Source organism: Bos grunniens, chromosome 1 (assembly GCF_055505025.1).
Source record: "Bos grunniens cultivar Pamir isolate PY7600 chromosome 1, Bosgru_T2T1.0, whole genome shotgun sequence".
NCBI classification, from domain to species: Eukaryota; Metazoa; Chordata; class Mammalia; order Artiodactyla; family Bovidae; genus Bos; species Bos grunniens.
This window is the reverse complement of record NC_141165.1, coordinates 38196442-38223068: the sequence shown is the minus strand read 5'-3', so window position 1 is coordinate 38223068 and position 26627 is coordinate 38196442. Positions and strand designations below refer to the sequence as shown.

Here is a 26627-nt window from a genome sequence, read left to right as displayed (position 1 = left end):
ACTTTCATTTATATTTTCTATGTTAAAGGCAAAAAGTTAGTTTATAGTACTGAGAACCAGGTGATGAAATCAACAAGTTCTCTGTCTTTGATCTTTTCCCATGTCTGCAGAAACCCAACATTCATCCATTTGAATGACCAGCATAATTTAAACACTTAGTAAGAACAAGTCAGCAGAACTTGAGAATAAAGAGAACTTGTACATTTTCAGTGATCTCCTGCAAGTTTCTTTGGGAATTTCATCTAAAGAAAATCAAGCATAAATGTTTGTTTTAAGTGAGAAACAAACTCTTGTCAGTAAGTCTCATATTTATTTAGCCAGTGAGTACTTATGTAGCTGTAGAATGTATCCAGCGTGTTGGGGGTGGGGAAGATACTTCTGTTATGGCTCTTTTTTTAAAAAAAAAGTTTATTTATTTATTTTTGATTACACACAGGCTTTCGCTAGTTGCGAGTCGGGGCTACTCTCTTGGTGAAGGCTTCTCATCGAAGAGGCTTCTCTTGTTGCAGAGCATGGGCTCTGGGGCACAGGAGCTCAGTAGTTGCAGTTCTTGGGCTTAGTTGCCCAGAAGCTTGTGGGATCTTCCTGGACCAGGGATCGAACTTGAGTCCCCTGCATAGGCAGGTGGATTCTTAACCATTGAACTACCAGGGAAGTCCCTGATGTGGCATTTTAAAATCAGTTTGAAGTCATAATGCCCATTGGAAACAAAAATTTACTTGCACTGCTAAAAATAATCAGTAAGATATTTCATTTTCTCTTGTAATGAAGACATATGTCTCAGCTACTAGATCATTGCCATAAAAATGTTCAAAATAGGAAACAATGTTTCTTGAGTGAATTTGGTGGTATGAACACTAGAATAGGAATGATAATTTAGAAGATTTTTTTTTGTGAGACATTGTCAAGAATACTTTAAGAGACAGCTCTACTTGTAACTTGGATACACAGTCATTTTACTGATAAATGAGAAATGACAAGGGAAGAATCAACTACTGACTACTCAAATTTTCCATAAGTACAATGAAATTTTAGTTTTTAAAATTTAATGTAGGTATTTTCTTCACATATTTGTTTTGACAATTCACATGAAGTCAAGCAAATATCTAAGATATCATGCAAAAGGTATTTAATTAAGAAATGAATGATCTTGTAAGGATTTTTTTATTTTTTGTCACTCAAATGCTTTCTGTCTAATTGAGAAAAGAAATATTAAGCTATATTAAGGTTCAAATAAAATGGTGAGTAAAACTTTTGTGCCTTTTATAAACTGGGTGAACACTGGATGATATTCAACAATTGGGATTATCTCTCTTATCTCTATTACCTGCTGCTAAGTCGCTTCAGTTGTGTCTGACTCTGTGCGACCCCATAGACGGCAGCCTACCAGGTTCCACCGTCCCTGGGACTCTCCAGGCAAGAACACTGGAGTGGGTTGCCATTTCCTTCTCCAATGCATAAAAGTGAAAAGTGAAAGTGAAGTCGCTCAGTCGTGTCTGACTCTTCGCGACCCCATGGACTGCAGCCTACCAGGCTCCTCCGTCCATGGGATTTTCCAGGCAAGAGTACTTGGAGTGGGGTGCCATCGCCTTCTCCATCTCTACTACCTTAAGGCCTAATAGAATTAGAAATATTTTATGTACATTTTAAGATTATGATTTCTTTCAGTCCTTTATCAGCTGAGTAAGTGTGAATGAGTGTGTAATTCTCATATGGCAAATTTAATGGAACACATTTACATTCCTGTGTTCTGAGCCAGTTTTGAATGCTAAATATTTAGGTATAGATATTATATTTTTTATAAAGGACAGTTTAGTCTTATAATCAGGGCTTTATATTTTATCTTTTTTTGTCTCTGTCGCATTTTCCTCCTCTATCTGTAGAGCAATTTTATTAGTTTTATATAGGTTTCCCTATATAGGTTTTAGCGGAGAAAGCAATGGCACCCTACTCCAGTACTCTTGCCTGGAAAATCCCATGGACGGAGGACCCTGGTGGGCCGCAGTCCATGGGGTCGCTAAGAGTCAGACACGACTGAGCGACTTCACTTTGACTTTTCACTTTCATGCATTGGAGAAGGAAATGGCAAGTGTTCTTGCCTGGAGAGTCCCAGGGACTCCAGTGTTCTTGCCTGGAGAGTCCCAGGGACGGGGGAGCCTGGTGGGCTACCGTCTCTGGGGTTGCACAGAGTCGGACACAACTGAAGCGACTTAGCAGCAGCAGCAGCATATAGGTTTTAGACAGTTTTCCATGGGAAACTTTTACCTACTTTCTAACTATCAGATATACCATCACCTTATAGATTTAATGACACTCTTTCTTTTGTGGGGCCTTAAAGGAGCCATAAGGAATGTCCCAGTTTATTTGTTAACCTGGTTTCTCGGAATCTTTTAAGATCCTCTAAATTTTTATACAGATTGTTTTGAGAAGTTTATAGAAAGTCAAGGAACTCTCTACTTACATCTCCCTTAAATTCTCGTTGACCATCTATTTCTGAATTTCCAGTATGTGGATACCAGTGTTATCATATGATGAGATATAGAAGAATAAAGTTAGAGAAAAGGTATTTTGTAGCACTGTCTTAAGCAATATGGTTATAGACGTATCAAGGTAATAAATTATTCCGATTGACCTTAGTCCACATGACTTTCTCTTTCCAATTTGTAGTATATTTCCAGGCTTCTTTTCTGTCCATTGTTAGACAGGGATTACAGCTGATCAGACGTTCTGACTGTGTCTGTAACTGCCAAGAGGTGTTTTGGTAGGTAATTCCTCTGATTATGACACTTTAAACTGTTTTGAATTTAATGTACATTATGTTGATGAGCAGGCAGGCCTGGCATGCTGCGATTCATGGGGTTGCAAAGAGTCGGACACGACTGAGCGACTGATCTGATCTGATCTGATGTTGATGAGAACTGGATTGGTTGTTTAAGGCATTGAGATTCATTTCTAAATAAACTACTTTATTTCCTTCTAGAACATCCTTTTGCTATTGTGCAGATATAAACATGGTCTACTTGTATTAAATATATGTAGGCAAAATGTTTTTTAAAAATTGAAGATATACTTCTGTGTTTACAGAATGCATAGAAAGAATTAATGCATGATTATTAGTACTAATAGAGGAATGTAGAGAACATAATTTATAAAAAACAGAAGGTAAGTTTTAGAATATGTTTTATTTTTATTATATTGGCACATGAAATGATGAAGCCACATGGTGAAAGTGGTTCTGAAGAACGTGAAGGTTCTCATTTTCGTCTCATGACCCAGAGTCTACTACCTTTCAAAATACTCAAAATAATACTTTATGCTGTGTTACAACTTCACTTGGTTAAACTTTCACCTAAAGCTATTTGTTAGGATGTTATGGAGAGTAAATAAAAGCAAAAAGAAATAACATAGGACTTAAGTGAGCAAGAAAGGATCTGTTCAGGTGGTATGGAAACCAATCTAGGTACAAGCAAAGACGTGACTTTCTAGTGAAAGGCATGGGAAGAATTAACTGGCTTATTCCAAACAGAGGGCAATTCTTTATGAAGTATGCTTGAGGATATACTTGACAATAAATTTGACAGCTAGCATGGTCTCTTTACATGTTGGCTTTATCTGAGATTCTGGAAGGAGAAAACCAAATCTTCCTTTATCTTGGAGCTCAAAGGCAAATGTGTGTTTGATGCCCAGGTTGTAAGCCCAGTCTAAAGAAGAACCTGATGTTGGGTCTGTAAAACATAAGCAGTAAATATTTAATTAGAAACAAATGTTAACATTTTTTTGAAAAAGAAATTCACCGGTGTAAAATTAGCAATGAAAAATAATTATATGTACAATTAATTGCAGTAATGAATGAGAGCAGTAGTCTGCAGTGTAGTGCATGCCTGTGTGTTCAGTCGTGTCCAACTCTTTGCGACCCTGTGTACTATAGCCTGCCAGGTTGCTCTGTGCAGGAGGTTGCAGTGCTGAGTAAAAAATAATCACGGCTTTAGAATCCACCACATGCTTTAAATATGTGCTGTATATTCAGGATTACATTTTGCTTGGATCATTTTGAGTCTAAATTGAGTTCGTCTTCTGGGTGCATGTTGTCATAGATGGAGGTGGTCTGAGCAAATGCAAGCAGTTGAGGAGACTAACTCAGGAGTGGATGGGTCACTGAAAACCCACCAGGGAGGACAATACATACAAGATTCGAGAAATTAGATTCCTTCTAATAGTTCAGGTCTGTTTCCATTTATGTTGCTAGGATAAAATATTTCATAGTTAGGAGAAAGTTTAAATCAGTTATTTTAAGGATGTGTTTAATCCCCCTAATCCAACATTTCCATGTCAGTTTTTGTGAAATTTTACTAAGAATATTATTTGTTAAAAAGACCAAAAATATAAACATTTAGAGGTTATATATAAGCTTTATATAAGTGTATGCTAAGCTGCTAAGTCACTTCAGTCGTGTCCGACTCTGTGCAATCCCATAGACGGCAGCCCACCAGGCTCCACCGTCCCTGGGATTCTCCAGGCAAGAACACTGGAGTGGGTTGCCATTTCCTTCTCCAATGCATGAGAGAGAAAAGTGAAAGTGAAGTCGCTCAGTTGTGTCCAACTCTTCGTGACCCCATAGACTGCAGCCCACCAGGATCCTCTGTCCATGGGATTTGCCAGGCAAGAGTACTGGAGTGGGGTGCCATCGCCTTCTCTGATATAAGTGTATATAAATGCTATAAATACATTTTTGTACATTTTGACTTACATAATAGAAAAATATATATTTTTTGTATATAAAATTACTTATGTTTTAGAAAAAGTAATGAGTTTAACTGATACTAACATTTTAGATTTGAAAGATAAGAATTCAAAGTTGTGATGAAGTAGAGAAAGAATATTTTGTTAGAGAGATAGGGTTGGCTTTAAAGTTATTCAATATGTATTTACCAAACCTTTAATATGTGCAATGCACTTTACTGGGAACTGTAGAGGGTGGGTGGTACAGGGTACGGAGATGAAGAAGATACTATTGGTGTGTTTGGAACTTCGAGTTGGTGGGGAAAGAAGTCAAATATGCAAATCAGTAGGAAAATCCCATAAACAGAGGAGCCTGGTGGGCTGAAGTCCATGGGGTTGCTAAGAGTTAGACACAACTGAACGACTTCACTTTCACTTTTCACTTTCATACATTGGAGAAGGAAATGGCAACCCACTCCAGTGTTCTTGCCTGGAGAATCCCAGGGATGGGGGAGCCTGGTGGGCTGCCATCTATGGGGTCACACAGAGCTGGACACGACTGAGGCAACTTAGCAGTATCAGCAGCAGCAGCAGCAGAGATGTGGCAGACTATTAAAGAATCATAGGAAAGGTATAGTATCTTGTGAAGATTCAGAGGAAGAAAGCTATTAGGCCTGGTGAAGGGGATGACATTTCATGCTCAATACCTGCTGAAATACCACTTTCATGATGGAGATTGTATTTGGAGAGAGCCTTGAAGAAAGTCTAGTATTTTTCCAGATGGGGATTGAAGAAAGGCATTCTAGCCAGTGAACCACAAGGATGGAAAGCATGGAAGGGTTTAGGGACCAGTGAGATCCAGCTGCACTAGAAAACGGAACAGCAAGAATTTGTGGGCAAAGTTCAGAAAGCTTGTTAAGTCAGTAAAAATGTTTTGTTTGGAAACCAATTATAGCCATTTCAGTGCTGTACTTCCAACGGCACTGGAAAGAGACGAGTTAGGAGGTATTGTGGAGTGAAAGCCTGAACTAGCATAGAGTCACCACACAGGGAACAGAATTGGTCGGGCTTGTAAGAAAAGCCGGAATGGAAGAGTCACAGAATTTGAAGAAAATGATAGATATTTCAATCTGGGTAGCTGGAAAAAATCCACATGCTATTAACAGGAACAGAAATTCAGAGAGAGCAGTGATGGGGAAAAGAAAGGGTAAAGCAAGGAAGACAAAAGGATATGTTTAGCATCAGTTAGGGGATAGATTCCTCCTACTAGGGATCTGGGAACCGGTGGCAGAACACTGGGGAGCTGTGTGGCCTGTAACAGCCAGAGAAATACCATCGGGATGTCCAGCCTTGACAAAATGCAAGAACCCTGTCTAGCCCTGGGGTAGAAGGTAGGGGGAACTCCTGGGCGGGGCTTGTGCAGGATCTCTGAGGCCATAGTTGGCTTTGTGTGCTTTTCCCCCTCAGTTCTGTGCACAGCACCTGCCAAATACACAGTGTTTGACGCAGAAGGATATGTGAAGCCTTGTTTATGCATTGACATGTGAATTGGAAAGTTTGGGAGGTTGATGAAAGCCAGGGGTTGCTGCCACCTTTGTCTTACTTACTGTGTCTTAAAGGAAGGTGTCTGGGAAAATGGATTTGGAAATTAACTAGCAGAAGCATCCTAAGTGAAATTGGCTTACACACACTTGTTCAGGGTCATTATGTCTTCTTGGTGGATTGATCATTTTATCACTAATGTTCTTCTTTGTTTCTATCAAATTTCTTTGTTCTGAAATTTACTTTATCTGATGTATAGTATAGCACTCCTTTGGGTAATGTTTGCATGATACATCTTTTTTCAGCCTTTTGGTTTCAACCTATGTTATATATGATGTGGGTTTCTTGTAGCCAATGTATTGTCATATTTTTATGAACCCACCCTGCCAATTTCAGCCTTTTAATTAATATATGTAGGTAAATTATTCCTATCCGTTAAATCTACCATCTTACTATTTGATTTTTATTTGATCCCTCCATTTTTCATTCCTCTATTTCTTTTATTGCCTTATTCTTGGTTACATGAATATTTTTAGGGTTCCATTTTGATGTATTTATAATATTGTTTTTGAGTGTATCAGTTTGCATAATTTTCTTAGTGGTTGTTCTATGTATTACAATATATACACATAATTTATCACAATCTATTGGTATCAGTGTTTTAGAATGTCAGGTAATATATAGAAATCCTATTTGCCTTTAGATTCTTTCCCCCTTCCCACTTTTAAAATATAATTGTCTCAATTACTTCTCTACATGTATTAAACTTCACATCAGATGGAGTTATATTGATTCAACTATCATAAGGAGAAAGATAGTCTATTTATCCTTCATTCATTCCCTAATCTGTTGTTTTTCTTTCCTTTCCACAGTTTCAGGCCTTTTGTTATTATTTATTTCTTATTTGAAGAGCTTTCCCTACCCATCTTTAAAGCGTAGGTCTGCAGGTAACACATTCTCTTAGTTTTCCTTTGAGAATGTCTTTTTTTCCTCTTCATTTCTGAAGGATGTCTTTGCTGAATATAGAATTTATGATCGATAGTTCTTTTAGCACTTGAAAAATGTTATCCGTTCCTTTTGACCTTCTAGGTTTAAAATGAGAAATCTGCTGTCATTTGAATTATTTCTCCCCCTTAGATTATTTCTGTTTCACTGCTTTCAAGAGTTTTTACTTTGTCTTTAGTTTTCAGTACTTTCCTTATGGTGTGGCTTGATGTGAGTTTCTTTGAACTTATACTGTTTGTGGTTCAGTTGTTTCTTAAGTATGTTGGTATATGTGTTTAGGAAATTTGGGAAATTTCAGTCTTTATTTCTTCAAATAATTTTTTCCAACCTTTTCTTTTTCTTCTCCTGATAATTGATGACATGAATGCTTGATCATTTGTTATTATGCCACAGGTCCCTTAGGCTTTGTTTATTTTTTTTTCAACTTATTTTCTCTCTTCAGATTTGTTAAGTTCTATTGTTCTGTCTTCAAGTTAACTGATTCTTCTCTACATCATATTCATTCTGCTATTGATCCTCTCCAGTGAGTTGTTAAAATTTAAGTTGTTGTGTTTTTCAGTTCCGTAATTTCTATTTGCTTCTTTTTTATACCTTGCATTTCTTTGGTGAGATTTTCTAAGTTATCATTTGTTTCATGGCTATCTATAACTGCTCATTGGAGCATTTTTATGATAATGATTTTGAAATTCTTGTCAGATAATTCTAACACTGAAATCATCTCAGTGTTGACATCTGTTGATTGTCTTTTTTCATTCGAGCTGTGATTTTTTTTCATTTTTGTCAGGGTAAGTGATTTTTGACTGTATCTTAGACACTTTGGCTACTATGTCAAATCTTAATGGAAATCTATTTTAGCAGGCAGTCACCCTGTTTAGGTTTAGCATACAGGCTCTATTCTTCTTTGGTGACTTCTGGTTCCAGTGTTAACATAGTTTTCAGAGCCTTTGACTTGCTGTTTTCATCTCGTTGGTTCCTCTGATGCTGCTGGGCTCCCACTGATCCCCATAGGTAACTGCTGCATGAGTGAAAGGTGATCTCCTGGCTGGGCATCTGAAGCCTCTAGATGGCAAATGAAGGCTTCAGCCTGTGAGGGTAGAGAGCACTTCCCTCTCTAGAAAAGAATAAGGAAGCGGGGGTGCCTGAAGACAGAACCTGGTGAAATACCTGAATAATATCTATTTTGGGGAAAATAGCTGCTTTGGAGGCAGTCAGCAGAGACAGAGTAGAAAAGAAGAAGGAAGAGGCAAACCAGGTAAGTTTGGTGTCAAGGATGCCAAGGGAGTGTCAAGAATGGTATATCAACAAGGTCCAGTGTTGCAGGGAATTTTTGGGGCATGTTAGCTGAGATAAATACACTAGCTTTAGTGATCAAGAAGGCTGCCATTTTCAGCTAGAGTTGAGTTTAAGTTTATTAGAAAAAAAAGAACATAAAGGTAAGAGTTCTATAGCAATGGAGGTAGGGAAAATAGGGGTTGTGTCTTGCATGATGATTTAGAGTGTGCTACTACTGCTACTGCTAAGTCGCTTTAGTCGTGTCTGACTCTGTGCGACCCCACAGATGGTAGCCCACCAGGCTCCCCCATCTCTGGGATTCTCCAGGCAAGAACACTGGAGTGGGTTGCCATTTCCTTCTCCAATGTGTGCTAGACATTTCAATAAACGCGGCCAATTTCTAGCTGTACCAGCCTTCCATTTGCAGTTAAGTAAACTGCTGTGATTTCAAAGAGTTAAAGAATATGGATATTCCATTTTTACAAATTTACTTTATGTGACATCTCTCATTAAGATTAATGGTGGTGATTGAGAGTTTATGTAATTTGTGATTTTTTATAATTGTGTGATGTTATTGAGTGTAATACATTTTCTTTTATGATACCACTTTTTGTATCTTTGAAACCTTAAATTTGCAAACAAAAACTATATTAAGACATAAAATAAATACAACATTGAAAGCTTTTTACTTGTTAAGAATATATTATTATACAACTTAGTAGAACATGTTGCTTAGCCTTTTATTTATCTCCATCTGTACCCACTAGAATATGTGGATATATTTATAAAATATAATAACAAACACTTGCTAAATACCAGGAACCCTTCTAAGTGCTTTATGTGTGGTAACTCATTTTGTTAACTCCTAGCAAAACCTTATGATTTGGCACCAATTGCTGTTTTATAGAAGAGGAAATTTTGGCACAGAGAAATTAAGCAGTTTACTCAAAGACAACATAGATGTAGAAAATAGATAGGTGATGAGGATATACTGTGTAACAGGGAATTATAGCTATTATCTTATAATAACCTGTAATAACCATTAATCTGCAAAAATACTGAATTAATATACTTTAAGCCTAATGCTAATAGTGTAAGTAAAAAAAATACTTCAGTTACAAAAAAGGACCCATAGCTAGTAAGTGGTTGAATGAGGAATCAGACCCAAGCTGCATGTCTTCAGGGTTTGTATGACTAACCATTGTACTGTCCTACCCACCATATGTCAATCTGTAGTCCTCTTAACAAAAAGTCTTAATCAAGTTCTGCAAGGTAATCTTTTGTTCTGCTCACAACATTGTCTTAAAATATTGACAATAAGAAGAAAATTTCCTACTCTTTTCAAGGCATGTTAAGCACAAGGAACTCACTGTAATACACTCAAAACAAGTCAAAATAAAATTGAACTGAACTAACAATCTGGTTTCATTCCAAAGAAATCCACATAAAGTGACACTGGTGGCTTAACTTGTATGTTTTTAAAAACATATCAATATGCTTTAAACTGATAACATGCACTTTTATGTCAACAAGAGTCAAAATTCTTTTTTCAGCAAGAGCTGAAGCTCTAGATGCATGGGCATGGACTGAAATTCTTTTTTCCCCACATCTATTGCCTCTTGTATTTCAGTTCAAATGTCTTAGTGGATAGATATTGGATGTTGAGCTATAAATTCAGGGGTCTTGATTTTCTTCTTTTCAAAGTGTAGAGTGGTAAAGACATCCTGGAATGTGAAGTCAAGTGGGCCTTAGAAAGCATCACTGATGGAATTCCAGCTGAGCTATTTCAAATCCTGGAAGATGATGCTGTGAAAGTGCTACACTCAATATGCCAGCAAATTTGGAAAACTCAGCAGTGGCCACAGGACTGGAAAAGGTCAGTTTTCATTCTAATCCCAAAGAAAGGCAATGCCAAGGAATGCTCAGACTAATGCACAATTGCACTCATCTCTCACACTAGTAAAGTAATGCTCAAAATTCTCCAAGCAAGGCTTCAGCAATATGTGAACCATGAACTTCCAGATGTTCAAGCTGGTTTTAGAAAAGGCAGAGGAACAAGAGATCAAATTGCCAACCTCTTCTGGATCATGGAAAAAGCAAGAGAGTTCCAGAAAAACATCTATTTCTGCTTTAATTGACTATGCCAAAGCCTTTGACTGTATGGATCACAATAAACTGTGGAAAATTCTTCAAGAGATGGCCATACCAGACCATCTGACCTGCCTCTTGAGAAACCTGTATGCAGGTCGGGAAGCAACAGGTAGAACTGGACATGGAACAACAGACTGGTTCCAAATAGGAAAAGGAATACATCAAGGCTGTATATTGTCACTGTACTTATTTAACTTATATGCAGAATACATCATGAGAAACGCTGGGCTGGAAGAAGCACAAGCTGGAATCAAGATTGCCGGGAGAAATCTCAATAACCTCAGATATGCAGATGACACCACCCTTATGGCAGAAAGTGAAGAGGAACTAAAAAGCTTCCTGATGAAAGTAAAAGAGGAAAGTGAAAAAGTTGGCTTAAAGCTCAACATTCAGATAGCTAAGATCATGGCATCCGGTCCTATCACTTCATGGCAAATAGATGGGGAAACAGTGGAAACAGTGGCTGAGTTTATTTTTCTGGGCTGTAAAATCACAGATGATGATTGCAGCCATGAAATTAAAAGACGCTTACTCCTTGGGAGGAAAGTTATGCCAACCTAGACAGCATATTAAAAAGCAGAGACATTACTTTGTCAAGTAAAGTTCTGTCTAGTCAAGGCTATGGTTTTTCCAGTGGTCATATGTGGATGTGAGAGTTGGACTATAAAGAAAGCTGAGCACCAAAGAATTGTTGCTTTTGAACTGTGGTGTTGGAGAAGACTCTTGAGAGTCTCTTGGACTGCAAGGAGATCCAACCAGTCCATCCTAAAGGAGATCAGTCTTGGGTGTTCATTGGTAGGAATGATGTTGAAGCTGAAACTCCAATACTTTGGCCACCTGATGCAAAGAGCTGACTCATTTGAAAAGACCCTGATGCTGGGAAAGATTGAGGGCAGGAGGAGAAGGGGACAACAGAGGATGAGATGGTTGGATGGCAATACGGACTCAATGGACATGGGTTTTTGTAGACTGCGGGGTTGGTGATGGACAGGGAGGCCTGGAGTGCTGCTGTTCATGGGGTCGCAAAGAGTCGGACATGACTGAACTGAACTGAAAGAGTATAGAGAACAGTACTCTAGAGTTGAGAAACAAGAGCAGAGCTAGTGATTTTGATGTGTAGGAAGGCAACAAGAATGGCACTTTGAAATTAACTTTTTAATCATGATGTGACCCATAGACAGATGATATTATTGATGCAAACTTCTTGGTTCCCATCAATTCAGTGAAGTATTCTTGCTAACCAGGCACTATATTCAGTTATTTCTAAGATGGTAAAGGATTGGCTATGCTGTCAGTATGCACATATAAGCATTTCATGATGTTTTAATATCAATTTTTGTGTGCTTCATGGTTTACAGTTTGTGATCTGGAATGCTTATTTTTTATCCTATTTTGCCCCTAAGGGATCAAATCTTTCTATATCTCAATTTCATAGTTTATGAATGAGGGGTTTAGCTTATATCAGTGGTTCTCCACCCTAGTTTCATCTTAGAATTGCTTCAACCACTTTAAGAAAATTCAGACTCCTGGACCTCATCATGGACTAATGAAATCTGAATCTCTGGGGACAGGACCTGATCATCTGCATGTTGTAAAAGCTCCTCAGATAATGTTAATTAGAAGTCAGGCTTGAGAACCACAAATTAGATCATCTAGGTATCCTCCTGGTTTTAGATTTTACAGTTTGAACTTATTTGCTTATTAGGTTACAATTGCAGATATATTTATGTTCTTCTGGAGGCCAGGGATCTTTCCACAGTTTGGGTTTTAAAAATGCTCTCTCAGTCTTCTTTTTCTGTCTCCATCAAATCAAAGAGAAAAATACTGGTAAATGCTAGTTGCTTCCCCTAAATCCTGGAACATGTTAAATGACAATTAGAATACTGGAATGACTAAACTTTAATCGTGGGGTGCATCTCTTCTCTATTCTTACCAAGGCAACTGCTTGGCTACCCCTGCTTCTCATGAATATTTGATTAACGTTTAATCAAATGCTTTATTAAAGGAGTGACTCCTTAGAGTTTTATACATCTATCAAGTTGCTGATGCCCATATATGGAAGAGGCAATTCTTTCTAAACCTGAATTGCTTAAAAAATCTTTATAATATATAATAAAAAGTTTAAAATACAACACAGTTGTATAGGATAATAATTCCTCTTTATCCTCCCATTTTTAAAGTGACATATGATAGCATGGAGCTGTGTTATCTTTAGGCATCTCCTCCTCCCAGTTAGAAGGTAACTCTTTGAATGCAGTTGTTGTGTCTTTCATCTATCTCTCAAAGGTCCAAGTGTTGGGCTATTAGGCAGGTGCTCTGTAAATTCTTGCTTATTATGATTGTGATGCAATGCAAATGCATAGCTCTAGTATGCTCATAATTTTCATAGATGCAAATACATATCACATACACATACCTGTATGTTTGCATATACATACATGTATATACATGTTTGTATGTATGTGTGTGTATATATATATATGTATATTGAAAGTGTGAGAGTAATAATCCTTTGATGCCCTAGCTGCCATTTGCAAAGTTTGTTCCTGCTCACAACCCTTTGTTCTTTGCTGCCAAGAATATTTGTGTGTTTTCCCTCATTATGATGTAGAAATTACTCTTACATCATACCTGGATGGTTTATCTGGCCCTGCTATCTCCCAGTATCCACTAAGTAGGCTGACATTCTGTCCTTCAGTCCTTTGCTTATTTTTGTCCACTCATATAGCTGGGTATATCACCTGGTTTGAAATCTTGTTATCCACTTGTATGTGTAATGAATCCCTGGCCTGGTTATGTTGCAGCAAGATCTATTTGGATGCTGGCGATTGGCTGTGTCACTGTATTTTCTCTTCAGCCCTTTTAAGCTCACAGCTGGTTGATATGTAATTGCTGATGCATGTTCTCTAAGAATGGAACTTGTCTGGCTTTTAAAGTCATTTTTCCAATCCACCAAGGGAACCTCCAGTAAATGGGCTCTAGAAATGCTGTGATGACTGCAGCATTTTCAAATTCCACAGCAATTGTTGAGGATATAGACTTTTAGTTACAGTTTATTCTTTCAGCTTGGGCTAGGGAAGTGGTTTATAATGTATGGCCAAGTAGAGTTATTACATGGAACCCACAGAATGCACATGTTTATTTTTTCAATCCGCACATTCCAAATGTATATTGGAAATAATCATTTGTATTTAGTGCTGGTGAGTTGATCCATGAAATGTTTAAAAGTTAAGCAATAGTCTTTGTGCTAAAAATGTTGGCTATCATGGCTCTAGAGAGTAATATAGGTCACTCTATATCAAGTCTAGTTTTGCTGTGGTTTCAATCCATGTTCACTTCTTTTGGACAAGTTATGACACCATTTCATTGAGTAAGTTTATGAGAATCAATTCTACTTTTGTTCCATGCCCTGTACTAGAGATTATATGATCTGAGAGGACCTCTGAAGTATAATCCTTGCTTTTGAGGAATTAAATTTTGTTAGGAAGTTAAGACTGTATAAGAAGTTTCATTGAAATTTCTTGTAAAGTTTGGGCATAAGGACTGAAGCTTGGGAATAGTTTGGAGAAAAGGTGGTTTTTATTAAAGAATTTCCAAACTAAGTTCGGTGGGATCGGAGAAGAAATGGTCTCACTTCCCAAGGTCTGAATTAAGGGTCTTTGGTGAAAACCAAATGAATTTCTTTTTATTGCTTGGAAATGGAAAAGCCTAGTTATTTTAGCTGTAAAACCAAATGGGAAATGATTATATGCACAGTGGTTAAGATCATGGACTTTGTTTTTTTTTTTTTAAACCTAGGCTTGTATCCCCATTAAGCTGGCTACAAGTACTACATACCTCATAGAATATTGTGAGGAGTAACTGAGATTGTGAAAATCAAGGGCTAAGCACAGTGCCTGACTTGTAAGAAATTTAAATCAATAATTAACAAAATGGAAAGACAATGAAAGTTTAAAAATAGTGAAGAATAAGAAGTGGTTCTGAGACATTAAAAAAAAAAAAAAAGCAGCAGAACTAGGACCTTGGGACCTCCTTTCTTAATTCACCATGTAGATTTCAGTTGAACACAGTAGGAAACTGCTGAGAGCCACAGGAGACTGTTTTTACATGATCAAAGTGGCCGAAACTGTTGGCTTACCTATTTACTCACCAGGAGCTAGGGGAAAGACTGTGCTTGCATAGGGACAAGGCCAAGGAAGAAAGAGTCCAGTCAAAGCTAAATGATTAAAAAAAAAAAATAAAGTGGACTCTGCCACAGCTTTGGTGGTGGTGGTGGTGGTGGTGGTAGAGAATAGGAAGATGGAAGAATTAAACTGTAAATTTGTCTTGATGTAATTATTCCTGTTGACCTTGTCACCTTATAAAGGTTCAGTATAATTTGGTTCTAGAAAAATCTTATCCTCCCAAAAGGTAGAATCTATCTTCTGAGTTCACATATAATTCAGAATCTCCTATTAAAACTGAAGTTTAAATTAGCAATTCCATATGTTCTAATTCTATATTATGAATTCTTTAGCTTTCCTTAATATCTGTAAAAGAGAATTAGGGGAAATGACACAGTAATAGGAAAAACTTACAAATTGTTGATGCTATTGGGCCATAGGTGTAGTGGGTTTCATATGGAGTTGAGAGAACATCAGTGGCGATCTTTGCAACTTTGGCCTGGAGAGAAAGGGAAGTTAGAGTGGAGTAACTGGATACTAAGTAAAAGCAGTTAATTTACTGCGGATTACAAAAGGTCAGTTTTACTATTTGCCATTTGAAGATCAAAATAAAACAAATGATTAAGAAATTTGTTTAAAGTAAGGTACAAATATTGTTAATGTGAGTGAGTTAAAGTTGCTCAATTGTGTCCAACTATTTGTGACCCCATGAACTGTAGCCCACCAGGCTCCTCTGTCCATGGAGTTCTTCAGGCAAGAATATGGGAGTGGGTTGCCATTTCCTTCTCCAGTTGTTAATGTGAGGCCTTCTAAATGTGAAATTAGTTATATACAGTAAAGTCATTTCTCATTTTGTGTTTCTGTCTTTCTTTTATACTCACTTCTCTTTCCTCTCTCCCTTCCTCTTTCCTTTCTGCCTTCTGGCCTTCCCTCTAAAAAAATATATTCTTTCTTTTTCCTCTGAGGTGTTTTTGGCATCAGATATTTGTCTTTCCCAAAGTCAGATCACATATGGACCACATATTACCTGTAGATTTATTGTATATACACAGAAAGTTTTAATTACTGGTTCAAATCTCTGCTCCTACTCAAAATGAAATGTTGAAAACAGTTGACTGAAGTCAGAAGGACAACTGTAACCTCTAAAAAAATTTTTTTTTTTGAGGAAGGATAGAATTACAGCTTTTACTGGATATTATATTTGCTAGCCCCATGGGATCTGGGACAATGAATGTTTTCTGCTTTATTTCTTCTGTAGCAGTTAGACATATTTAATATCACTCATATGCAGAAGTTTTTTTTTTTTTTTTTTTTTAAGCTAACATGGTCAAACTAGTTTTCATAGAAAGGAAAAGAATGCTTCAGTTCAGTTCAGTTCAGTCGCTCAGTCGTGTCTGACTCTTTGCGATCCCATGGACTGCAGCATGCCAGGCCTCCCTGTCCATCACTAACTCTTGGAGTCCACCCAAACTCATGTCCATTGAGTCGGTGATGCCATCCAACCATCTCATCCTCTGTCATCCCCTTCTCCTCCTGCCTTTAATCTTTTCCATCATCAGGGTCTTTTCAAATGAGTCAGCTCTTCGTATCAGGTGGCCAAAGTATTGGAGTTTCAGCTTCAACATTAGTCCTTCCAATGAATACTCAGGACTGATCTCCTTTAGGATGGACTGGTTGGATCTCCTTGCAGTCCAAGTGGATCAAAATTTTGGAGAGAGTATATTTTTTGGTTCAGAAGCTTAAAATTAATATAATTTCCAAGTTGATCAAGAAGATAAAAATACAATGACTCTCCTTAAATCTGATGTCTTGGGATAGGAATAGCAAGATGTATTTGCTGTTGTCTTAGGCTCTTGCTCTTTATGTTTTATGTTATGACATTTAACTACATAGTCATCTGGATAGTAATGGAATTCTACTTTGGTAGGTTAGACCTTTCTTCATAGTGGCTTTATCTTAAAATCACATCAAAAGGTTTTATTATCTATATATGTTTATCATATGAAAAACTAACGTAAGACTGATTTTAACTCTAAGGTAGACTTCACTACTTTTCTTCTTTGGTATTAAAATGTGAATTTTTTTCAAAATAACCCAAGTTGTTAATGATGAACAGACTGGAAGGCAGTGGTGGTACCAATGCATAAACCTCAGGCTTTTTCCTACATACCAGGTTCTTGTGGTTCGGTGGCAGTTCTGATGTGTACCCATAGGGAAACAACAGCATCTGGGAGTAGGAATGGAAGGTAATGTAGGCCTTGATTGATTTTAGGTGGCTTCGAATGAAATCACTGACTGCTTTGGTCTCTTTCTCGGACTCTGGTGCAGGACCCCGATAGATCTCCTGACATGGATCATTGGTGTTAGGGAAAGCTGCAGAGAACATGGAGGATTGAGATCAAAATCTGTCTCTTTCTTCCCCTACCCCCCAGTACAGCCTCTACCTCTTCTGATATAGATTCACATTTTTTTTTTTAACATTTTAGTCTTCCAGGTTTATGGGCTTCCCCAGTGTCCCTGGTGCTACAGACACTATACAGTACTTTGCACACATGACACAGAGTATGACAGACTTAGCCCACTTGTTATTCTTATTCTTAGCCTTGTTTATTTCTCTTCCTTTCTAAGGGTCATGGGAATAATGCATCAGAAGTAGCTATGGGCCTGGAGTCAGTTCCAGTTCAGCCTCAGATTTGACTTGTTGGAGGCTGGTGTACATTACCTTCTTTGAGTCTGAGTTTCTTTAATCTGTTTCATCAGGCAGCTTTCACTTAGGGATATATGTTTTTATCATATTCCCTAAGTGAAATATAATTAGATGAAGATGAAAATAGGTAGAATATAATTAGATGCTGAGGTGGTATTTTCAACAGTATTAGATAAAGAAGAAATTTATGAATTGGGATATTGGTAGTTTCTCCTTGAATGAGTGTAAAATCCTAAAATCATATTTGTGTAGATAAAATCATATTTGTGTAGCAGCTGTATATCATCTGGTGTAGCAGGCCTCTGCTTTTCTATGAAACCTTTCCACTTTCTTTGCCCCAGATGTTTCTTTTCACTAAACATTCGAGGAACTGCCTATTTGTCGGTTCTGACCACTGGTATTTGTCAAATTTTATCAGACCAGGGCAGGAAGGGAGTTGAGACCTCTGTTCAGATGAATTTCTGGGTTGCACCTGATTTTTAGCAAACTAGATATATTAAGTAAGAGATAGTTTTATAAACAATCCTACCCCCTACTTCCTCCCATTCAACAAAACATTCATAATACTTCTAAAGTAGTGGTGATTATCTTTCATTTATTTTTAGTTATAGCTTTCTTTTACAATTATTATTATTATTTTTAAACTTTTTACTTTGTATTGGGATAGTGATTAACAATGTTGTGATAATTTCAGGTGGACAGCAAAGGTACTCAACCATATATTTATACATGTATTCATTCTCTTCCAAACTCCCCTCCCATCCAGGCTGGCACATAACATTGAACAGAGTTCCCTGTGTTGTACAGTAGGTCCTTGTTGGTTATCCATTTTGAATATAGCAGTGTGAACTTATGGTTGCTGGGGGCAAAGTTGGGGAGATGGGATAGTTATGAAGTTTGGGATGGACATGTATCTTTCATTTTTTAGATTAGAAAATTAATGCTTAGTGAATACCTATCTTTCCTAAAATAAGTAGATAGTTTAACTAAATTTGGTGTCTAAACACTCTTTATAGCTATTTCCCTTGAGATCTTGTCGCTACTTACAGTTCCATGAGACATTAAAGTTCCTGTTGAGGTCAGTTCCAATGCATTTGGAATTTTGGTTCCTAGAACGATTTTTTCTCCACATGCGGTTCTACAGGATTGAATGATGGAAGTGTTTATACAAGTTTACGTTTTTCAGTTTGATTATTTCAGATTCTCTCTGCAGGTGTCTATAGCTTTATTTGAAATTTATCTAGTTAACCTGAGACTCATTAAAGAAAATATACATTTTTCTTATAATATTTTCAGAAACATTGTTTTTATATTACTATTTTAAACTGTTGTTTAGTTCTGAGTATTAAAAAGTAATCCCTGATGTTCTGAAATTATCTGTAGTTTGAATTTTAACTTCATTACACCTTTTACCATTTACAGATTCAGATATAATACAGGTCAAATTGTGATTGTTGGAGCATAATTTTCAGAAAAGAACTTTTTGTGATAGTATCAGTCCGAAATCTCAAAATTAATCTTAGCAACAGCAGGGCATAAAGAATTCTCATAAAAGACAGATACCTGTGTCACTCTTTTATTGATTTTTTGATATAATTATTTCACCTCAGATTCTGTCCCAAATTGATTGAATACAGTGACTTTGGTTCTGAAGTCAGTATGTTCATAATGTCTCTAAGTGACTTTTATTCTTAGCTATAAATACTTTCACCATATTGTGTAACATACATTTCCTTTATAATTACTGCTTTATTTCATTTTTCTCCATTATTAGCTTCAGGAGCAGAAATTTCATATTATTTCAAGGACTCCTGTATAACCAGGAAATCATGCTGTCCTTAGTCTAAATTGAGTTTTTGAATTGGGAATTAATGGGTTAGCTAAACCTTAAACTTAATGCCTAACAATCAACGTACATGCGTACTAAGTCACTTTAGCCATGTCCTTCTCTTTGTGACCCTATGAACTGTAGCCTGTCTCTGTAGGCTCCTCTGTCCATGGGATTCTCCAGGCAAGAATACTGGAGTGGGTTGCCATGCCCTTCTCTAGGGAATCTTCCCGACCCAGGGATCAAACCTGCATCGGCTCTGTCTTCTGCATTAACAGATGTATTCTTTACGACTAGTGCTACCTAGGAAGCCCCAATGTGCATGAAAGTCAGTAAATAATATATTATCTAAATTCAAACAGGAGATTACAGATCAGTACCTGTGTCCATGACCAAATATATCCATCAACATTGAATACAGGAAGAACATAAAAATTCATCCGGTCCAGGAGTTTGGTCATAATCTTGTTTTTACCATAAGTTTTGGTTGCCTGTAGGAGTAGGAAAAAATTAAGCTATTGGTATAAAGTTTAGTTACCATATGGAGAGCTGTGGTTATAATTGTAATGACGACAACTCCTCAAGTCATTTGCCCAAGGTCACATTATTTCAAACATATTTCACCTAAACTGCATAAAGATAAATGACCCATATAGATGACAGAAAAAATTACACTTATTCAGACTAGTGAAATGAATTTGACCGAATATTCTTTAAAGTGAAAGTCACTCAGTCATGTCCTACTCTTTGCGACCCCATGGACTATACAGTCCATCGAATTCTCCAGGCCAGAATACTGAAGAGGGTAGCCTTTCCCTTCTCCAGGGGATCTTCCCAATCCAAGGATAGAACTCAGGTCTCCCACTTTGCAGGCAGATTCTTACCAGCTGAGCCACAAAGGGAAGCCTGGATATTCTTTAAAGGATCATTTAATTACCAAGACTAGTATCATTCCACACGTAGAATGCAAGATAACATTTCATAGAAAGAATGAATGCCAATTGAAAAATTAGCAGTACAATTTAAGTAGATTCTTACCCTCACATCTTTAGGTAAATAGAGATTGAGTGTGTAAGCATGCTGCTAAGTTGCTTCAGTCGTGTCCGACTCTGTGCGACCCAATTGACGGCAGCCCACCAGGCTCCGCCATCCCTGGGATTCTCTAGTCAAGAATACTGGAGTGGGTTGCCATTTCCTTCTCCAGTGTATGAAAGTGAAAAGTGAAAGTGAAGTCGCTTAGTCGTGTCCGACTCTTTGCGACCCCATGGACTGCAGCCTTCCAGGCTCCTCTGTCCATGGGATTTTCCAGGCAAGCGTACTGGAGTAGGGTGCCATTGCTTTCTCTGGAGTGTGTAAGCATAGGAACATGTAAATATTGGAGAGGATTCATGAATTAATTATAAGTAAGATTAAAGAGAAAAACACTCTATTAATAAAAAAATTAGAATATTTAGATTGACCAGTCAACTTTTCTCACATCAGATGGAAATTTCTCTGATTATTTGGCCTTTTTTGGCTAACTAAATTCTCTCATTATTCTTGGACAATCTCTTCCACGTTTATCTGCACTAGAGCCAAGATGTTTCTTTTCATTAAAAAATAACTTTATTTATTTGTGTCAGGTTTAAATTGCAGCAAGTGGGATCTTAAGTTGTGGTATGTGGGACCTAGTTCCCTGAGCAGGGTTTGCACCTGGGCCCCCCGCACTGGGAGCTGAGACTCTTAGCCACTAGGCCGCAGGGAAGTCCCAAGTAAAGATGTTTCTTATAGGCCTATCTTGTGTGTTCCTTTATGGCTTAAGTAAGCAGAGCCCTCAGCTGAAGAACTAAAACAACTGCAGGGATAAATCAGTTCGATTGGCAGATTCATTCCTAGTGGAAATAAACTTGCCCTGAAAGTAGTTGTGATGTCGTATTCCAGCAGCATGTTATATGCAAAAGTTGGCAGAAAAGAAAGAGTTAAAAGATCGTGGGAATCAGAATACAATAGAAATAGAGTGAGAAGAACAACAAACTTATAAACAGGATTTGTTGTTGTTTAGTCACTAGATTGTATCTGACTCTTTTGCTATCCATGGACTGTAACCTGCCAGGCTCCTCTTGTCCATGGAATTCTTCAGGCAAGAATACTGGAGTGGGTTGCCATTTTCTTCTCCAGGGGATCTTCCCAACCCAGGGATCGAAGCTGCATCGCTTGGCAGGTGGATTCTTAATTGCTATGCCACCTGGGAAGCCCATAAACTGGATTTACTTTTTTAAAAAGTGAGTTATTTTTCACTTGGAAAGGAAATTTAAGTATGAAACTTCCAAAAGTGTGTGTAGCCAACTAAATATCTAAGTGGGAACTAGTGTTCTGTGCTTTGAATTTACCGAAGTAAGGCCAATTTTGTAGATTTTAAGTATAAAGATAGTTTCAGATTTTCCATACTTAACTATAGGATAAATCATATTAAAATAGCCAATTTTTAAAAAAAATTTATAAGTCATCATCTGGATTTCAATAAGTTTGAAGGAAGGTGTCAATTTTATAAAAAACCTCAACGATGAGTAAAATCCAGAGTATTTTATTCCCTGACAGCACCAAATGTGGGCTCTTCTAGTTAAGTGGAACTGCACTCATTTGTAAAGGGGTGTTGCCACCCAGTGAAGTTCTGGAGACTTGACAGTCAAAGGAGAATTGTGTGAATGTTCCACTTGATTTACCTGATAGACAAACCACTGGCAGAAGGCTGGGGAGATCCATTCTCGTGCATGAATGCCACAGTCCATAAAAATAGCCTTTCTTCTTTTATCCTTTCCCGCAATCTTTTAAAAAATAAATTTGAGATGTTATTTTACATGAACTCACACCCTGATCTCTTGTTGTTCAAGAACTCAATCATAGTCTCAAAGCAATTATTTCACCTGTCTCCTGTTGCGTGAGTCACTGCATGTGCACTTATTTCTCTCAGGGAGGACCATGGTACGTATCTTTAAAATATATAATGCATCATCTATTTCACAGTACATTTTTCAAAAATTTTTCTTCATGTCAGAGTGGCTTTTAGAGTTTTAAAAAATCATGTTGATGGATGGCAAAAACCACCACAATATTGTAAAGTAGCCTCCAATTAAATTAAATAAATTAATTTAAAAATCACAATCTATTGTTTTTCTTGTTTTATTGCTAACATCCTTTGGTCTGCGATATAGATTATAAAGTTGCTTCTGTTTCTGCCATTTTCTTTTGTTTTTCTTACTTCATAAACAAGACGTGGGAAAGACTCTGGTTGTGCTGTGGTGGGGAGGAGGAATAGGGCTGGATATTTGAAGGGCTGTCATTTGGAGAATTTATATTTGTTTTGAGTGGTTGGAGAGCATGAATGGATGGGAATTCAGAGTAGGGAAGGGCTTCTCAGTTATTGAGAGAATGCTTTAGGGAGCAATGTCTTCAGATGTACAGAAATCCAGCAGCAGCTGAATGGCAGTTGTCAACTCAGTCATAGACAGAAATCCCTATCAACACAGTTAAAATGCCTCACTTACTGTACTGGACTCCTACAATTATATGATTCTTAAATTTCTTTTCTGCTTGACATTTAGTTGTCCATTTCCCTGAATTTTAATGGATGAAAAACTGTTTTATACACCAGGACATCATATGCTCTTGTAATAAAGATACAGGATAAGAAACTTGTCTGGTTTTGTCCTCTGTGTCTGTCAAGTGGTTTATTCATAGACTTCCTTGGTCCCACCTAAAACCATTTGTCACTTCTATTCTTGAATGGTTGTCTAAAGCTTACATGTTCTTCAAAGAAATAAGACTTTTTATTGTCTAAAAATTAGCTAGGGCCATCCCTGGTGGCATAGTAGATAAGAATCTGCCAGCCAGTGTAGGAGACATGGGTTTGATCCCCGGTCTAGGAAGATCCCACGTGCCAAGGAGCAACGAAGCCCCTGTGCCACAACTATTGAGCCTATGCTCTAGAGCCCAGGAGCCCCAGCTACTGAAGCCTGTGTGCCCTACAGCCTGTGCTCCACAATAAGGGAAGCCTCTGCAATGAAAAACCCGCAAAAGTGGCCCCTGCTCACCCCAACTGGAGAAAAAGCCAGAGCAGCAATGAAGACCCAGCACAGCCAAAAATAAACAACAAATAAATAAAAACTAGCTAGTTGTGCCACAAAGTAACTCTTAGATTCCTATTTTTGGACAATAGTAAGAATCAGTAGTTCTTGAATTACTTTTACCTTGAGAACATACAGTGGATTATCTTCAACAGTAGTTCCAATTTTGATACGAGAGACCATTTTAGGATGCTTATGCACCATTTTTTCAGTCCAAGCAACAATCTTAGGAACAAAATCAATTTTGAGAGATTAGAATAAAAGACAACTAAGTGACAACAAATGTTGAGGGTGACATTTTTCTCTTTGGAAGTACAGGCATTTTATACGATACCTTGTTCCAGTTATTATATTTTGCATAGCTGTGCCTGCCTGGGTTATCTTCTTTAACATCAAACTGTTTTTCAACCTCTTCTTGTACATCGTGAATCAAGATTCTGTTTGACAGGGGGAAATGATAAAATACACGCTTACAGGGGAAAGAAAAACAGTTATCTTTCATTTGCAGAAATCTTCTCTTCCTTCATCTCTGTCTTTAATCAAGTTTATACTGTTTCTTCATGATTCTCTAACCGTGTCTTTTAGATATGTCATGATGTCATGTGTCTGGCTTCCTGTCTTCCCATTTATCTAGAGCTGTGCTGTTCTTGCTGATTGACTGATCTGAGTTTAGAGGAAGAACAGAAGTGAGGTATACTCCTAATTAGAGTTTATTTAGGACATGAGACCATGTACTGCTCATGAATATTGATTCCCATTAACATCACTGACAAGCACTTTATTATGCCTATTATAGTTAACTCACTGTATGCTTGGCTTTTGACTTAGAATGAATCTGGGATTTTTGAGAAAGAAAAATTTGACAACACATTTGGAATCAAGGGGCGCCTGTTGTACACTAAAACTCACATGAAGTCTGAGAAGTTTGGAGATTATATTTTGGGTTGTCCCTGCAGCCATATTTAATTGTCTTAAACTCTAAAGAGGGCTTGTGGCTTTTGCTCTACCTGCATTAAAAGCAGAGGAACCAGGCAAAAGAGAGATTTTTTATGGTCTCAGAGGTTGATTGGTAACATATGGCAGTATTAATTAGTCACAGGAAGCTCGTATCTAAGAATATTTTTAGACTTACACATATCAATTTAGCTCTTGTGATAACAGCGGCAAAAGAAAATCGTGTGAGCTGAAATACGACCTTCCCACATATGCAGCTGCATGAGGACATCAGAATGGTGCCAGATTGCTGCTGATGGGAACTAGAAATTAAGCCTAAGGCTGGAAATTAAGATCCATGTCCAGATGTTATTTTCCTGAGGCCTTCCACTAACCAGCAGCCAGGTTTAAGTAGATGAAACCAAAATACTTTCTCTTAAATATTATTTTAGCACTCCAAGATTTACTTAATTTGTTAAAAAATATTCCTAAATATAGGTGAAAGGATAATCACCCCTGAGGATTTAATGATGTAAATGGCCAGTGTTTATTGAGTCTTTCTTATGCGCCAGACATTCTGTTCAGCATGATATTTACATTTTATCACTTAATCTTTACATCAACACTATTAATCTGGTACCATTATAACTCCCATTTCATAGATGTTAGGTAGATTTCCAACATTGATATAACTAAAATACAGAAGTTGAAATTGAGCCTAGAAATGTCTGACTTCAATACTCTAGCTGTGAACCATTATACAACAGTTATCCATCACAAGGAGGGAAAGCCCAGGGTATTGCTGTCAGATCTAAACTCTTCTTAGTCTACTGAGGCTTCTACGAAGTTTGCTCAGTTGATCAGCTCTCCACAAAGCCTGAGTCTCAAGATCAGGGAGCAGGTTAGTTCAGAGCAGAGGCAAAACGAATCTTATTTTAACAATTTCATGGCTCCTTCCATCTGCTGCTTTTAGTAGGAATGGAGATTGCTTTGGCAATTTGTGTGTGTGTATTTTTTTTTTTTTGTGGGTGCATAAAAATTTTAGGATTATTTGTTTTAGTTCTGTGAAAAACATCCTGGGTATTTTAATAGGGATTGCATTAAATCTGTAGATTGCTCTGAGTAGTATGGGCATCTTAATAATATTAGTTTTTCCAATCCAAGGGCATGGGATCTGTAGTTTCCTTCATCAGTATTTTATGGTTTTCAGAGTATAGGTCTTTCACAACCTTGGTTAAGTTTATTCTCAGGTATTTTATTCTTTTTGATACAATTTAAAGCAGAATTTTTTTTTTTTTACTCTTTCTGATAGTTCATGTTAGCATATAGAAAAGCAACAGATAATGCTTATTAATCTTGTATCCTGCAACTGCTGCGTTCATTTATTCTAATAGTTTTTAGATAGAGACTTTAGGATTATCTATGTAAAGTATCTTATCTTCTGCAAATAGTGATAATTTTACCTGTCTCCTTCCAATTTAATTAAAAATTTTTTTTTATTGGAGTATAGTTGATTTGCAATGTTGTGTTAATTTCAGGAATACAGCAGAGTGAATCAGTTATACATATATTAATACATATGCCCACTGTTTTTTAAAGATTCTTTTCCCAATTAGGCCATTATGAGTCCTTAGTAGAGTTCCCTGCATTATGCAGCAGGTTCTTGTTAGTTACCTACTTTATATACAGTAGTGTGTATATGGCAATCCCAGTCTCCCAGTTTATCCCTCCTGCCCCTTATCCCCTGGTAACCATAAGTTTGTTTTGTATATCTGTGACTCATGTTTTGTAAATATATTCATTTGTACCCTTTCTCTTAGATTCTGCATGCATGAGATATCATATGATACTCATCTTTCTGTGTCTGACTTCACTCAGTATAATGATCTGTAGATCCATGTTGCTACAAATGGCATTATTTTGTTCTTTTTTAAGGTTGAATAGTATTCCATTGTATAGATGTATCACTTTTTCTTAATCTGTTCCTCTGTTGATGGACATTTAGGTTACTTCCCCAAGTCCTCGTTTTTGTAAACAGTGCTGCAATGAGTCTTGAGGTGCATATATCTTTTCGAATTATGGTTTTCTCTGGGTATATGCCCATGAGTGGGATTACTGGGTCATATGGTAGCTCTATTTTTAGTTTTTTAGGGAACCTCCATGAATATTTTCCATAGTGTCTGTACCAGTTTACTTTCCCACCA

General features: G+C 37.2%; 1 protein-coding gene and 1 long non-coding RNA gene across 4 annotated transcripts in view; one reads left to right on the top strand and one right to left on the bottom strand.

The window, feature by feature from the left end:
- The window catches only part of LOC147379277 (uncharacterized), a 109544-nt gene that overhangs the window by 27580 nt on the left and 55337 nt on the right, over positions 1 to 26627 (top strand). The gene's annotated exons all lie outside the window — the stretch shown is intronic.
- CPA3 (carboxypeptidase A3) overlaps positions 3164 to 26627 on the bottom strand; it is a 33131-nt gene continuing 9667 nt past the window's right edge. The window contains exons 4-11 of one of the 2 annotated variants that reach the window (XM_086317188.1): positions 23825 to 23927; positions 23614 to 23715; positions 22090 to 22191; positions 19768 to 19878; positions 18607 to 18697; positions 17023 to 17225; positions 15267 to 15351; positions 3164 to 3725 (exon numbers count right to left, since the gene is read on the bottom strand). In XM_086317188.1, coding sequence (XP_086173314.1) covers positions 3538 to 3725; positions 15267 to 15351; positions 17023 to 17225; positions 18607 to 18697; positions 19768 to 19878; positions 22090 to 22191; positions 23614 to 23715; positions 23825 to 23927 — 985 coding nt within the window. In that variant the 3' untranslated portion in view covers positions 3164 to 3537. The remainder of the gene's footprint in view (positions 3726 to 15266; positions 15352 to 17022; positions 17226 to 18606; positions 18698 to 19767; positions 19879 to 22089; positions 22192 to 23613; positions 23716 to 23824; positions 23928 to 26627) is intronic. The other variant, XM_086317198.1, reaches the window with a different exon arrangement.